At 44.5% G+C, this 16154-nt stretch overlaps 1 protein-coding gene across 1 annotated transcript in view; it reads right to left on the reverse strand.

Annotated features, from left to right (window-relative positions):
* Positions 1-225: 225 nt before the first annotated feature.
* SH3TC2 (SH3 domain and tetratricopeptide repeats 2) overlaps positions 226-16154 on the reverse strand; it is a 62484-nt gene continuing 46555 nt past the window's right edge. The window contains exons 13-17 of the mRNA XM_036847720.1: positions 8364-8514; positions 6165-6287; positions 4770-4920; positions 2788-2984; positions 226-1117 (exon numbers count right to left, since the gene is read on the reverse strand). Coding sequence (XP_036703615.1) covers positions 926-1117; positions 2788-2984; positions 4770-4920; positions 6165-6287; positions 8364-8514 — 814 coding nt within the window. The 3' untranslated portion in view covers positions 226-925. The remainder of the gene's footprint in view (positions 1118-2787; positions 2985-4769; positions 4921-6164; positions 6288-8363; positions 8515-16154) is intronic.

Here is a 16154-nt window from a genome sequence, read left to right on the forward strand (position 1 = left end):
AGGGACTCATATACTGTGGTAGGCAACTTCTCCCCACCTGCTGGTAGCCACACCCTGGGTAATTCCCTCGCTATCTGTGTGGGTCGGACCTAGTGACTCATACATAATGAATAAAATATGCAAAACTAACTAGTTTTCATCTTCCCTCTTATTAAGGAGACAAATGTGTGAATAAATGTAAGTGAGCAATATTTAATAATATACACTATTTACATGCAGTTTATGTCATAACTTTCTTAGTCCTCAATTTTTAGGCTTTGACCCTTGGGAGCCTCCTCCTGGGTTTATGGGAGGTTATGAGGGAGCAGAGCCTCGGGGCAGGATGGAGGTGGTGCTTCCACATCAGACCTCACCTCCTGTGCATTCCACCTGGCCATTCTCAGGCTGTGTCTTTTGAGCTAATAGCATGGTGAATTCCCACCTGCCAGTGCCCGTGACAGGAGGAGTGGCACCTCCTCTGGTTGAAGAGAGAAAAAAAACAAATGACTAGTTTCTCTGCTGGCAAGGGGAGGGGTCTTTCCCTGAGAAAAGTCAGTGAAGGGAACAAAGTCCAATGGGCTGGTCTTCTCTCCAGTGCAATGCCTGATTTCTTCACTGAGGGAAGGAGACAGCTTTTCTAGGGGCAGGGGGTCTCATTTTCTCTAGAACTGTGTGTCTAGAAAGTGCATTTCAGGGTCTGCATGTGTGGAAGGGCCACAGTCTATTGGAAAGGTTCTAGACACAAAGCCAGGACCCCTAATCCCTGCTCCACCGTCCATGCCTTGTGTGACCTGGAATGAGCCCTCTCCCTCTGGACTATGCTCTTCCCGTTCTGAGATGAGAGGCTGGGCCAGGTGATGACTTGAACCCCGCCCCCAGATTAAGAGCCTAGAGCAGAGAGGTAGCTTCTGACCACGGCAACTGGTCGGAGATGGGACAGCTGTCCTCAGAGGGCCAGGCCCCCGCCACTCAGCCACCGCGCCCTTTCTGAGGAACGCCCAGAGGGGCTGCTATGCCAGAGGGGGCTCTGGCAGATGTTGTCCAGCCTGGTCTTAATGATGTCCTGCAGCTCCTCGTCACCCAGCAGGACTGCTGCAGCCAGGGCCAGCCAGAAGTATTCAGTGGCATCGTGGGCATCCTAACCCCCGGCATGGGGGCAGAGAAGAGATAGCATTAGCAGACATTTCCAGGAAAGGCGAGGAGGAAGTGCAGGGAAAACTAAGAACACTAGTTTTTGTCTGCCTGACATCCTTTCCCACCCCCTCCTCCTGGTTCCTTGGGGGAATTCCTCCTACCAGCTCCACTGCAGTTCCGTGACAGTGCTAACCCGGGCGGCCCTCCTCCTCAGGCACAGGGATGGCACGTTACCCAAGCTCAGACAGTCATGAAGCAGCATCGCCCTGGGCACAGAGCTTCAGGTATGTGAAAATGACTCAAGCTGACCTGTCCCAAGTCACTCCCTGGGACCTTTCAAGTGTGGCCTAACAGAGAAAATGGTTGCTCACCCTTTTAGATGGGTGCTTGAGCCTGTCAATAACTGGAGGAGAAGAGGCCAAGAAAAAGAGAGAAGCAGAAACATTCAGAGCCAAGAGATACAGAGAGAGGTGGGGAAATCCATGATGACATTTGAGTACCAGCATCCAGAACTACCTGAAATTAAACTTATACCTGAACTTCCTCATTCCTTGAGCCAATAAAATCTCCTTCTTTGCTTAAGCTAGTTTGAGTTGAGCTCTTTCCCTTGAAATCCCTAGAGCCCTTGGTTGATACAATCAGATCACACATACTTGTCCCACTTCCTGGGAGCTGTGGGACAAAGGCAAGATCACTGTGGGGTAGTCCTTCCCTACCCCATCGTCCCTCCCTAATGGTTGGGATGCAGAACAGGTGGTTCCTCCAGTGAGACTCAAAAAGGGATGACTGGTTCCCATTAACCCTCATCAGTCAATAATAGATTTAGGCCAGAAACACTCTGGCAAATAAGAAAAAGACAACAGAGCTGCCCTAAGGGTCCCCTGGGGGCCAAACACAGGAGTGACTCAGAAGCCACTGTATGAAGAGATTAAGCGTTGTACTGGAGCAGACAGAGACCTCTGGTAAGGGAAGCCAGTGTCCAGGGACAAGGTTCAAGGGCCAGAATTGTAACTCAGAATTACAGACCACACACACAGTTCTAGAAGTGGCTGGAAAAATAAGAAGTTCTGGATTCAACTCCAGCAGAGCAAACAGGAGAGTCAGGGCTACGGTCTTCTTAGGACCTAGGCTTGCTTATATTCTAAGACCCTGCATATTATTATCTCAAACATGTTAACACGTACCTAGATTTCTCCCAAAATTGTTCATACAACTTTATAAGAAGTGAGTTGCAATTGACTAACTAATCTATAACATTTTTAGACATACAGTTAAGAATTAATTTTGATTTTAATTTTGGAGCTTATAGTTCTTTTGTTTGGGGGTCTCATGTATTGTTTTGGGTCTCATATTTTTTCATAGGCCCTGGAGGAGCTCACAGGCACTAGACCAATGTGCCCATAGTACCTGACAGATGAAGTGGGCCCAGAAGTCACATCAGGGCAAGGAAAGAGAAGAACTAGGACTTGTCTCCTCAGCAGAGATGGGAGCCTCTTTGAGGTCTCCAAGGGGGCTAAGTGAAAAGAGTCATTGCGTTCCCAGAGGAGCCACTCCCCACCCTATGAGACAACACTCCCCATCTTACCCCTCTCAACTTTACCCTGAAGGCTCAGGGTGAGGAAAGAATATAGTTGGACAGTAGCTCTCAGATGACCTTGGAAGCCTGGCTCTTACCTTCAGCTGGTGGAAGGTGAGTCGGCCCAGACGATAATACACCTTGGCATAGTATAAGGCCTCCTTGGGGCTCTGCAACCAGGGTGGACAGAGGGACAGAGTCTTCAGGTAGCAGTCCTCAGCCATCTCGTACATGTGCAGGGAATAGTACACAGTCGCCAGACGGTGGAAGGCCACCAGCTCCTGCCTCTGATCTCCTAGAAATTGGAAGACTGAGAGAGATATCCTGAAGCCAACACTTTGCATCATTAGTTCACTCATTCATTCTGTACAATTCTTTGAAGATCTACTAGGTATCAGGGACTGAGCTTGGGACATAGCAAACAAAGCAGAAGTCCTGCCCACATGAGGCTTACTGTCTCACAGGACACAGACATTCCTTAAATAATCCCACAAAGGTAAGATTACACCTGTGATAAGTGCTACAAAAGAAAACACAGGGATCTATGAGAGTGACTAAGTGGAGTATGTGTTCTGGACAAGGTTTTCTGGGACAATTCCTGAGGAAAATTTTCTCATTGTGGATGTCACTGTAACTCAGAATTCTGGGAAATAATTATTTCCAAATCTCTGTGATGGAAATGGTGACAAGACTAGCCTGATGGAGTAGCTAAGAATTTCTGACAATGAATAACTTCATATAACAAATGTTTTCTCCACATGGAAGTCTCTCTCTTCAGAGTTCTTCTCTGGGGCTGCCATCAGCAGCAGTCACCCTCTGACCCTTCACCAGCTTTCAGTCTCAAATAAGCTACAGAGACCCATTCACTTTTAACTCATGCTTTAGAATCTTGGTGTCTAAGGAATCTTTGACTTGTTTTGGTTTTGGGTGGATTTCTTGTTTCAATAACTAACTCCTTTAACACAAAGTAGCGTTTAAAGAGAACAAAGGCTTCCAATTGTGTTTTTGGAGCATTTGCAAGGTGGCTATTTGATGCAATCTAAAAACATCGCTTTTAGGCTTCAAAGAGCCAAAAGCCAAAGCTAAAAGAGAAAATCCAACTCTGATATGGAAAAATCCAGTCACAGGGAATCACATGAAATGGTGGATATAGCCTCCTTTCAGCTTCTGTCCAAGGAAGGAAAAAGAATGCTCCAGAGGGAGCTACCTGGGCCCCCAAGGTCTTCCTGAGATTAGCAGACAGTTGCACAAATAAGGTTTTCTGCAGTAAAGGGAGAGGTAGGGAAAGAGAGATAGCTCTGAAGTGCAATTAAATACAATAAAGTCCAGTACCATCCACATCTCATGCCCTTGAGAATGCCCAGAGGTCCCTTCTAGAATTATCACAGAAGACTCCATTTGCCTTTACATCTAATCAATCCTCCTCTAATAAAACCTGCTTTTCCTCAAGCACCAACATTCAAGATGAGTTTATCTTTTTTCATTCTGCCTTTTTTTGTTTTCTGTTTTAATGACTTACATTGTTTCTCATCAGCTTTTGTTGTAAATGCAAGCTATTTCAGCTACTGAGGGAGTTAGGTTAACGGGAATCTGACCTTCATTTACATTTCAATTCCATAAGAAAATGTGTACTTGACTAATAATTAACTAATTAAAAAGTTAAGGCACAGTGCTTTTGTAATGGGGCATTGCCTGTGCATAGGATAAAATACCATTTACCCTGGACTCAGAATAATACCAATAATACCAACTATAATATAATAATTAGTGTGCACAGGTAACACTTATCAAGGACTTATTATGTACCAAGCACTGTGCTATGGGTTTTACCTGTATTATCATCGGTCTTCATAACAACAGCATGCTGTGGGTGCCATTTTTAATCCTGATTTGCCAATGACAAACTTGAGGTTTATAGATGTTAAGTAGCTTGCTTAACTGGGGGCTCCCTGACACTTCAAACTGGAATTTGAACCCACGGAGTCTGACTCCAGAGCCTATGCTCTTACAACTTTGTTGTCCCTCCTTAGGGAGTGTTACCCCCTCCCATTCAATACCCTGGACAATTAGGACCACCAACCTGCGACTGTGCTGAGTCTGGCTGCCAAGGTGGCAAATTCCAAAGCCTTCTCATAGCCTTCCAGGCTGATCTGCAGCTCGGTCAGCTTGTTGAAAATCCGGAGCTCCGTTCTCACTGCCTTCATCCTCCTTGCTAAGGGAACAGCCCCAGCCTGAGAACAGAGGCACAAGGAACCTTAGTCTAGCTGAGAATCATTGGCACATACCATACTCTAGGAGGCTGTATTGCATCCTACTGCCAGGGGTTGAGGGATGGCAGTGACTAAACCCAAGGGGGAGATGGCACCTTCCATGCATGGTTTTTCTCAACTCGCTCTCCTGGTCGTTGCTCTTGGTTGCTCTGCCCAGACCTCAGAGGTGGAAGAACTAGAGGTCAACAGGCTCCCTGAAACTGACAGCAGGAAAGGGATGATGACTTTCCTCAAGGTCACATGAGAAGTTACTCACCCCCCAGCTACACACTCCCTTAGCGCCCACAGTGCTAACCTACAAAGTACATACGTGCAGTATGTGCATAGTGTCTGAGAGTCCCCAGTAAATAGTCATTTCTATTATTTTTATTATGATAGAACTTTGGGCAGGTCACTTCATCTCTCCGAGCCTTAGTTTTCTCATCTATAAAATGCGTATGACCAAGAGCACCTCAATAGTCAGGGACATGTTTCTTGTTCACCCCTAGCTCAGTGCCTGGCACATACTGGGTCTTGATGAATGTTTGATGACTTAATAAACAATTGAACAAGCAAATGAATAAGTATCTGAATAAGTGAAATTTTAAGATCAAATAAGATAATGAGTTTTCCCAAACTTCAGTCAGTGACGAACAACAATTATGATTCTTCACATATCTGCTTAACATCTGGACATTTATTTAATTAGTATTATTTCTTAAATCAACTGTCTTCTATTTTCTTGACTCAGTCTTTGCAATAATATCTGTGATATCATAGGTTTGATGAACTGGTATTATACATTTTTAATTTTTTAAATATATCTTAATGCATACTTAATGAAAACATAGTAAAGCAAAAGTGTTCACCCATGGACCAATCATCTCCCACCATACCATGTACCTAGGAACATTCTGGTCAATATAAAAGTGTGCTACAAACTGTAAAGTACTATGCACCCAAAAGTTGTAATTATTATGGTATGTTCTCTCAGGAAAGATACTTTATTTATCAAGCCTGAGAATGACAGAGTTTATCAGCTCCTTCTTTGAGAGCCTACTAGACTGAAGACAGGGAGAGCCTGTGGGCACTGGATGAGGAAGGGAAGACAAAGAAATACCAGCAAGACAGGGGAAGGGGATGCCGGGCGAAGTCCAAGTGGCGCTGCCCACGTTTGTGCCAGAACCTAGCTAGGGATACTGCTGACTGTACAGCCCACAACTTACTCGGTAATACTCCACCGCACGATGCCTGTGGCGGGTCCCATTGAAGAACACATCACCTGCTTCCTCGTAGAGCCTGAGAGCCAGGGAGGGCTCCTCTGACTTCAGGGCTTTCTGGATGGCTGCCTGAGTGGGACAGAAACTGCTGTCAAAGGCAGAGAGAAGGACTTTCCAAATGTCCACAGGACTGGCAAGAATGAGATCCTGACCATCTAGCTTAACCCTCTGCTGAAGTCCCCTGAACCTTAAATTGTCTTCACACTCATAAGGCTAGTAAGACGCCTTCAAGATTCCCTAGTCCAGCATTTCCCCACCATGCTATGAGAGATTACTTTGGTGGCCCTAGAAATGGTTTTCAGCAGCACACAAACATCTCATAATAGTTAAGTATTTATTTTAATGTGTTTCAGAAAAAAAGATTAATCATATATCAAAACCTCTGCTTTTAGATAGCATTGTTTAGTGTAAAAAGCTAAATTGATTTGAAGTTGAGTCAAAGAAAAATAAGTAAATAATGGTACAGAGGTACCTGGATATGGCAAAACTATAAACTTGATGTATAAATGACTGAAATTTGGAAAGAGTGATCTCATCCAACACCTACAGTTCCTAGATGGAGAAACTGAGGCTGAGAATAAGGAGCTTTCAAGTTTACATCAATAGTTAGTGGCAAACAAATGCTAGTGTCTTTCAGCCCATAACCCTTCTCCTGGCCCCTATGACCCCTTTATCTTGCACAAGCTACTTCACATTTGCACCTAAACAAAATGTGATGAGAAAGTAGAAAATGTACCACAACATATGCAGCACAGCCAAAGGACCTCAAATATCCTTAGGTAGGAATTATTCACCTCAGTGGGAATAACTGCAGAACATCAAGTCAGGTGGCAGTCTAGGGTTGTGGGTGCCTGGGACCAGTTCTGGAGAGTGAATTACTGGGGCAAGACCCCTCAGTTATTTTTATTGCATATGCAGCTACACAAAGATAGAAGCAGTGAGATGGAATCCTGGAGTCAGGAGTTCTGTCACCAAGCAATGAACAACCCCAATAGCTCCCTCTGGGCCTTTGTCTCCTGGAGACAGAAAGGCAAGACTGAATTGTCTGCTCTCTGATAATTCTTCCAGCTCTAAAATCCCAAGGCAGAATAGAGTCTGCAAGTAAAAGCTTTAAGTCACACTGCTGGTGTGCAGTTTTAACCACTTACTAGTTGTATCACTTTAGGCAAGTTACTCAGCCTCACTGAGTGTCATCTGTAAAATGGGAATTTCAGTAGAGACTCCTGCTGCATTTGTAATGAGGATTAAACTATATCAAGCACGTGAAGCGTTTAGCAAAGCCTCCCACGCATAGTAAGGCTTCAACCAATGCTATACAACCATGATTAAGTCTCGGTGGAAGTGAATTTGTGCGATTGTAAGTAATAGAGTAAGGGGGAGTAAAAGGGGAGAAAATGAGAAATGGGAAGGAAAAAAAGATAACAGGCATATTTTTGATGGAGCAAATCTTATATACCATCATGTCAGTATTGTGCAGATAATGATGATGATGAAATACCATTTATTAAGCATTTACTAGGTCCCAAGCACTTAGTTAATGTTTATATGCATATGTTTACTATGTAAATGTTATACCTAATCTTTATTAGGGACAGGTCCAGCCATGAAGAAACTGAGGCCCAGAGAGCTCAGGTAGCAAGCCCAAAGTCACACGGTTCATAATCAATGGCCCTGTGATTTGATTCCACACCTGTCTTTTTTAAAGCCCAGGTACTTAATCACTATACTATGTTATATCTCAGATATTAAAGGTATGCAAACTAAAAAATCATAAAAGAACAATAATGTTAATACCACACACACATCAACCTTCCCTCAAACTGCAGCAAAACCCTGAAGTCAAGGTGTGTCAAGTTTTGGAAAAATGGATGAAACTGACATGACAGATGAGCAAGTCTCCCACCATGTTCTTTGAGAGCTCACACGTGCATATGGGACTCGGGGACTGGCCCTTTGCTGCTTGTATTCAGCCTGCCAGACCACCTTCGTTTCCCTCTTGGGTCCACGGAGCAGCCCAGAGTTGACCGTCGCTCCAAGGGTTTGACGAGGACATCATCTCTCCCTAGTTCTAGCTGATCACTTTGGAGGGTACAGCTGCCTCCCCGCATGGCCCAGGTCAGCAGATAAGCTCTGCAGGAGGCCTACCTGCAGGTACAGCTCCACCAGCTCGTCTTCCTGCATGAGGTAGTGGAGTCGCCCAGCCCCAAGCCAGGCCTCAGCAGCCTTGTCTCTCTTCCCCAGGTCAACGAAGATACGCAGGCTCTCCTTGATGCAGGTGAGGGACCTCCTAAGGGACCTGGGGGTGGACATGGACTCATAAGGCGTGAGGGTTCAAAGGGGCCCAGAGTCACTCTGCACAGGAGGAAACTGAAGCTCTAGCAGGGGAACAACATTGTTTCAGATCACACAGAGAGATCGAGGACTGATCTGAATCTTGGATCTGCCTAAACCAGCTGTGAGAACTTGAGAAAGTACAGAATCTGTGACTTGGTTTTCCCATCTGTAAGATGGGGATATAACTGTACCTGCCTCAAAGGATAGTTGTGAGGACTAAATGAGATAGAGTGCTTAGAACAGTGCCTACCATAGAGTAAGCACTTGATGAATGTTTAAATGTTAGTTATCATTTTTATTATTACTGGCCCATGGTCCACCCAACTTTTGACTACTCCATAACATTTTTTCATAAGAACCTAACACAGTGGATGCCAAATGCATATTTATTGAATAAATCACAAAAGAATGACCATAGTGGTAACTTTATTACTTTTTTTTTTATTTTACTTTATTTTTGGCCGCATTGGGTCTTCATTGCTGCTCACGGGCTTTCTCTGGTTGTGGCGAGCTGGGACTACTCTTCGTTGTGGTGCGCGGGCTTCTCATTGCGGTGGCTTCTCTTGTTGCAGAGCACAGGCTCTAGGCACACAGGCTTCAGTAGTTGCAGCACGCAGGCTTCAGTAGTTGCAGCATGTGGGCTCAGGAGCTGCGGCACGCAGGCCCTAGAGCACGCGGGCTTCAGTAGTTGCAATGCGTGGGCCCTAGGGAGCGCAGGTTTCAGTAGTTGTGGCTCACGGGCTCTAGAGCACAGGCTCAGTAGGTGTGGCGCATGGGCTTAGCTGCTCCACGGCATGTGAGATCTTCCCGGACCAGGGATCGAACCCGTGTCCCCTCCATTGGCAGGCGGATTCCTAACCACTGCGCCAGCAGGGAAGTCCCGTAGTGGTAACTTTAAATCATCAAAAAGATTTTGATGTTTGTATAAGAAGAAAAATCAAAGAAGGGTGAAAGTTTTGGTGCTTAACAGAGTACTCTTTAATTATCTGGAAATTGTTTATGTAGAAAACTCTTGCTCCATGTCAGGGATTAATGAAGAAATGAGGCATAGGTAACGCAGTGTTGAACAGGTTCAGAATTCCAGAACAAGAATCAGCACTGGGCATCACCTAGATAGTAGTTCTCAACTCCAGCAGTACTTAGAATCATCTGGAAACTCTTTAAACATGCATCCACAGGCAAAGTCACCCCAATATGTTGACATGTCATGCTAGCCTGGGACACTCTAGCTCAGGCACCAGCATTTTGTCAAAGCTCCTTATCAGTTACTATTGTGACTCTATTGTGCAGCTTGGGTTGAGACTCCCTTCTTTTTCTATAGAGAAAACAGGCCCGGAGATGGGAGGTGACTTGCACAAGGTTGCACACCACACTGGGGGACAATCAAAGGCCAGAACTCTGTTCTCCTGAGTCCCAGTCCAGGACTCGTCCCACAATACCCATATTCCTCACACTGTGATTCATGGCCCACCTGCACCAGCATTACCTGTGGAGCTTATTAAAAACACAGACTCCCAGAGCTCCCTCATACTGACTGAATCAGAATCATCATGGTAGCAAGCCAGGAATCTGAATTTCTTAGACACACCCAGGTTATGCTCCTGTGCATTGAAGTTTGAGAACCACTGCACCAAACCATGCAAATCCTTCTAGAAACACTGACCATCACCCCCCAAGTCTGTAAACAGTTAGGAGGTCCTCATCAAACATGGCTACCATCTCATGATGGGCAACCCAGCCCCCAGGCCCCCTTGTGCACAGTGATGGAAACAAGCATTGCTTGTGACTAATGAGGCCCTGATTCATCTTGGCAATGAGGCAGCTATTAGCCTTCTGCAGAAAGTGCCAGGCATTTGGCCCTTGTAAGTCCTGAGAAGAAAGAACTCTAGTGTTCGCTATTGCCCTGCTCTTGACATGATATTTATTGACAACAACGATGGGCACTGGCCACCCTCTGTCAAGAATCAGAATGTCAGACTTGCTGCTCAGACTGTGCTGTGAGCTGAGAAGCTGCATACTCTGCTGAGGTGGTCACCAACCTCCTTGGCCTGATAACCACAGGCCTCCTTTACTATAGGAAGCCCTGTCCTTCTCTCACCCACTCCGTACCCACCAAATGCCAAGCAGGGCTAACAGGTTCTGCAGGCCTGGCCTCTACTGCTCTCCCTACTCCCACTGGAACAGTTAATGAAGAGAGGATCCATACATCTCATCCTGATCCTATTTCCTGCTCTGTTTTTGTTTATTACCATTTGCTGTCCTGGGAGACCCCTGGGCTATGGTTGTTTTCTCCAGACCCCCAGGGAGCAAGATTTGGGTTATCACAGAGAAGCCAACTCACAGAGCAGGCATTACGATCTCAGAATTTTTCTCTCTGAGCTCACTATGACTGTGGAAGAGAGGAGGTTAGTATTCCTCTCCAGGAAACACCGCATGGGGGAAGGCAGGACTTACACAGACCCAGATGCTCACATAGTACTATCAAGACTCTATGTGCAGGCTTCCCTGGTGGCGCAGTGGTTAAGAATCCGCCTGCCAATGCAGGGGACACAGGTTCGTGCCCTGGTCTGGGAAGATCCCACATGCCATGGAGCAACTAAGCCCGTGCGCCACAACTACTGAGCCTGTGCTCTAGAGCCCGCCAGCCACAACTACTGAGCCCACGTGCTACAACTACTGAAGCCCGTGTGCCTAGAGCCCATGCTCCGCAACAAGAGACGCCACTGCAATGAGAAGCCTGTGCACCGCAACCTAGAGTAGCCCCTGCTCGCCACAGCTAGAGAAAGCCCGCGTGCAGCAACAAAGACCCAATGCAGCCAAAAATAATAAAATAAATAAAATAAATAAATATATATAAAAAAAAAGACTCTATGTGCATGGGTTTTCCAAGGATCACTGCCTCCACTAAGTGTTATACCTGATCCATGACTCCAGTAAAAGACAAGTGTCTTATGGTCTAGAATTGGGAAGTGGTCTCCAGCTTCCTTGGTTCTTTCCTATCACCATTCACCACCCCATGTGTTTATATCTGTCAGTGGCTGTGCTATATCACCCACCAGATAAGCCACTAGCTTGGCCTGGCATGTCCCAGCACCCCAACTCCTCCAGCCACCACCTGCAGGCTCTAGGTGTGGCTCAGCTCCCAAATCAAAGAAGTAAGCAGCACGGCTGGTGGAACAGCATGAATTCAGTCTTGATCTCAAGTCTCATGCATTCCCGGCCAGCTATGCCTGGGCCCTGGCATGGTATCTCCTCTTCTCTCAAACCCTCAGTCTTCTCTTTTTCTCATTTTTCCTGCCCCCAAAGTTCAATCTCTGTGGCTGAGTCCTTGTTTCTTCCTTCCTGTGTGGACATCAGCCATGAGCCTGTGGTGAGGTGACCTCAATACACCTGCATTCCCAGACTTCCTCTTACCAACCCCTGCTGGGGTTTTCCAGATCCCTGCCCTGCCTGGATGAATGTCTGACCTCTGGCCAGAGCCCAGCCTCCACTAACTGGTCTTATCCTGTTTCCATAATGAGAATTGCCACTCACAAGGGGCTGACCCTGGGCCAGGTGTTGCGATACAAACTTTCAGTACACATTCTCTCATTTACTCCTCACAGAAACCCCAAGCCATGAGAGTTCTTACCTCATTTTGTACATAAAGAAACCCAGCGGGTTTTTAAAAACTTGTCCATGTTTGCACTGCTCATTTCTAAAGTTTTATGTTGAGCTCTCTGCTGTTTTGTCTTGTAATAACAGCAATGACAGCAAATGTTACTTAACATTTATTGAGCACTTAGCATGTGCTAGGGGCTTTACATGCATAATTTCATTTAATCATCACAACACCACTAAGAGAGCACTACTATTATCATATCTATTTACAAATGGGAAAAATAAGGCTTTGAAGCATAAGTAACACAGACCAGGTAATAAACCCTGAGATCTAAATCCCAGGATCTAACCCTGAGAATCGGACTCCAGAGCCCCCTACAAACCCTCAAGCAGTGCTCAATTTCTGGCTCAGAAATCAGCTTGTGGGAAGGTTTTGCTTATTTTACCACTTTAACAACTTCAAAATTTTGAAGGACATAAGCTACCTCAAACCCTGAACAAAGCGCCCCCATCGGCAAAAGTTGGGTGGTGCTGTACATCTTAGCCTTGTGATCAAACGAGAAGGTGTCAGCAAAAGCAATTCTTTCCTTGTTTATGATTCTAAAAATGTTACAGATTAGTCATATTAACTATACTGAAAACCAAACATTGAAGCATTTATTTTTCAGTTCCACGGAAGTAAGATGCACAGGATAAGAATAAAAGCCAGGAATAATGACTTATAGGCTACTATTGTATTCACATGCAAAGAATCATTATTTTGCAAAGACCTGTTGCGTGCAAGGCATTTCTTTCTAAAAAATAATATGCACATCCTTTGTGGCACTTAGCAACATTTATGTGATACCTCTGGCGATTATGTGTATAATATCTACTTCCTGAACTAGATGATAAGCATTGTGAGCTCAGGGACTATATCTCGTTTGTCCAGTTTTTAGCACAGTGCCTGGGCCATAGTAGACGTTCAGCAAGTATTTGTTGAATCTATCCAATAGAGCCACAAAGTTCTCATGGACCCCACCTGGTTCAGCTCTAGAACTGAGTCTATAGACAGTCTAGAGTACAGTCTGCATTGTGTCACCTGGAGACAGAAGACAAGACCCCCTAAAGACCTTTCGCATTGAGAGATTGAAAAACTTCATCAAACTAAATTCTGTAGTTATCACCCTGAAGGCAGAGAAAGCAAGACTCAGAAGGTACTGAACAAAGGGACAGCAAAGTGTCCCAAGACAAAATCCTGAAGGCTGAGCCAAAGTTTTCACCATCTACTTGCTCTCCCTTACTACCCACCATCACTAAACCCTAGAGAAAACCTTTCAAATAGGAGGAATATAAATAAGTAAAAAAGCAGTAATGGGTAGTGAAAACCACCTTAAATTAAGGATTCAGGGATCTGCGCTAACACCAGTGAGGCAGGTAGTATAAGCAGTCTGGACTCTCCATAGCAGGCAGAGGTCCGAGCAGATGACAAATGAGGCCATTCTCATCCATACAATTCTGAGAGGTTTCACCATACAGTCATCTACACCTACTGCTTATTGAGGGTGAAAATTATTGGCTGAGCAGGCAGAATACATACAGAGGAGTTAAGAACAAGCACTCTAGGCCAAGGGTTGGCAAACTATGGCCCATGAGCCAAATCCAGCCTTCCACCTGCTTTTGTAAACAAAGTCTTATGGGGACACAGCCACATTCATTTATATATTATCTATGGCTGTTTTCACACTACAACTGCAGAATAGAGTAGTGAGAGAGACTACATGGACAGAAAGCCTAAAACATTTACTATCTGAGTTTTTATTAGTGTGCTGACTCTTGTTCTAGACACAGATTGGATATCAATCTCTGCTGTGTGGCTTCCTGCAAGTTACTTGACTTCTTTAGTTCTCAATTTCTACGACTCTTTCTCCTTCATATGGTCATCCTGAGATTGCACACTGCTTGGTAATCAGTGCATGCTCACTGAAGGCCTTCTGTTACTATTATGACCATCATTTTCAATACGGATGCTGACTGTGCCAGTCCAGAGGCCCACTGCAACCCCCTACCCCCATCCAACCTCCACATCCCCTCCTGGGGGACAGGCTGTAGTCCTCTCTCTCCTTTAGTACCTATACCTAGAGAAACATCAAACTCAGTCTGTTAAACCTACGGAATATCTTTCAAACGTATCCTCACCTTTCCATTGCTATGGCTATTCCCTTGGCCCAAAATGGTATTCTCTTACCCTTTCCCACTTTTCAAAATCTTTCCTATCCCTCCAGGGCATCTTTAAATGCTATCACCTTTATGAAGTTTTCCCTGACAGATGCGCCAACCCTCAGCTGAAAGTGTTCTTTCCTCTCCCTCCAAACTCGTCCCTGCAGATGCCTGTCATCTCGCCCATGAACGCTTCCTGCCTTTGCCTGCTATGGCTTTGAGCTTTCCGAGAATGGAAATCCCATGGGGGTAGTTTAGTTGAAAAAATGTGTCCATTACATCAAAACCCACTTAATAAATTCCTCCTAGAAATCAGTGCCAGGAACAAATTTGCTCCAACAGATACATTTGTTTATATTCTTTTATCAGACAGTGGGAGCCTCCTATGGTTTTTCCCCTTTTACCTCAGCTACCAGGAAGCTTAGAGCAAAATTACAGTAACCACCTCCAGGTGCATGGAAACACCTGTTAATCTACCTCTGTTAGCTGGTCTTTGTTCTTTTCTTTTTTTTCAGGAAGGCTTTGTAGGAGTAGGTGATTTATACATGCTAAATAAATACAGCATTAATAGCAGTTCTCCTTGATGAACTAAGAGTCCTGAAAAGGGATAACCACCTTATGTTTGCAGAGGTTTCCTCTGACACCTAAGGTACTTCCCATCTTCCTCTTAGTATCGCTCATATCAGTGGGAAAGGAGGAAAAGTGGATGTTTATTTCCTCCCAATTATACAAATAAGAATCTCAGATATCAGAATTATAGAATACTAGGATTAAAAAATCCTAATCTGGATCAACTTCCAGAATGATGAACTAAGGACCTCCAAAAATCAATCCCCCACAAGAGCAATGAGAACATGAGCAAAAATTGTCACAACCAACTGCTCAGAACTCTGGAAATTAACAAAAGGCTTGCAACTATTCAAGGAGTGGTTACTCAAGAACAACAGCTGAATCTCCTTAAGAATAGTGACTTGTGTTGCTTTTTAAGTTGCTCTAGAGGCATCTTCTCTCCCCAGCTCTGTGACAGCCTTAAAAACTAAAAGCCTCTCAACCATGGTAGCTGGGAAAACAAGCAGCCTAGCAGCCATTGAAAAGAGCACAATGAGTGTGGAATTCCCCAGCATTCTATCCCCAGGGAATTGTCACTATTTTACCTGCTTGGAAGTTCACTGAAAGCCTCCACTCACAAGGTTTGATTTATATAAACTAACTCAGAGATCCCTCAGTATAAAATAATCTTTTCCCTGAGGTGTTTGTCCAAAAAGATCAGCAGCAATTGTTTAACATTGCTGCTCTCTGAGGTGGTGAAAACATTTGGAGCAAACAATAAGCTGACAAAAAAAAAAAACAACAAAATAACAAAAGGAAAAGCTGGGAAATGAAATGTCCATTGGAGGCTTTGAAAAGTTCCAATGTAGTCCCAGGAATCTAAAAGACCACACAAGTATAAAACTGTGTGCATGCCAAGGAAACCCCTGAGGTTGTTATAAATTAAGATGTTAATTATAATCCCCAGGGTAACCACTAAGAAAAGAGCTGAAAGAAACACAGTAAAAGAAATGACAAAGTTAAAATGGAACAACAGAAAATATCTATTTAACACAAAAGAAAGAAGAAAAGGAGGCATTTTCAAAAGATATGATACATAGAAAACAAATAGCAAAACAGGCAGACATGAATCCCACCTTACCAGTAATTACATCAAATGTAAATGGACTGACTACTCCACTCAAAAGACAGAGATTGGCAGAATGGATTTTTAAAAACAAACAACAAAACAACAATAACAAAAAATATGACTCA

The sequence above is a fragment of the Balaenoptera musculus genome, chromosome 3 (assembly GCF_009873245.2).
Source record: "Balaenoptera musculus isolate JJ_BM4_2016_0621 chromosome 3, mBalMus1.pri.v3, whole genome shotgun sequence".
Lineage (NCBI taxonomy): Eukaryota > Metazoa > Chordata > Mammalia > Artiodactyla > Balaenopteridae > Balaenoptera > Balaenoptera musculus.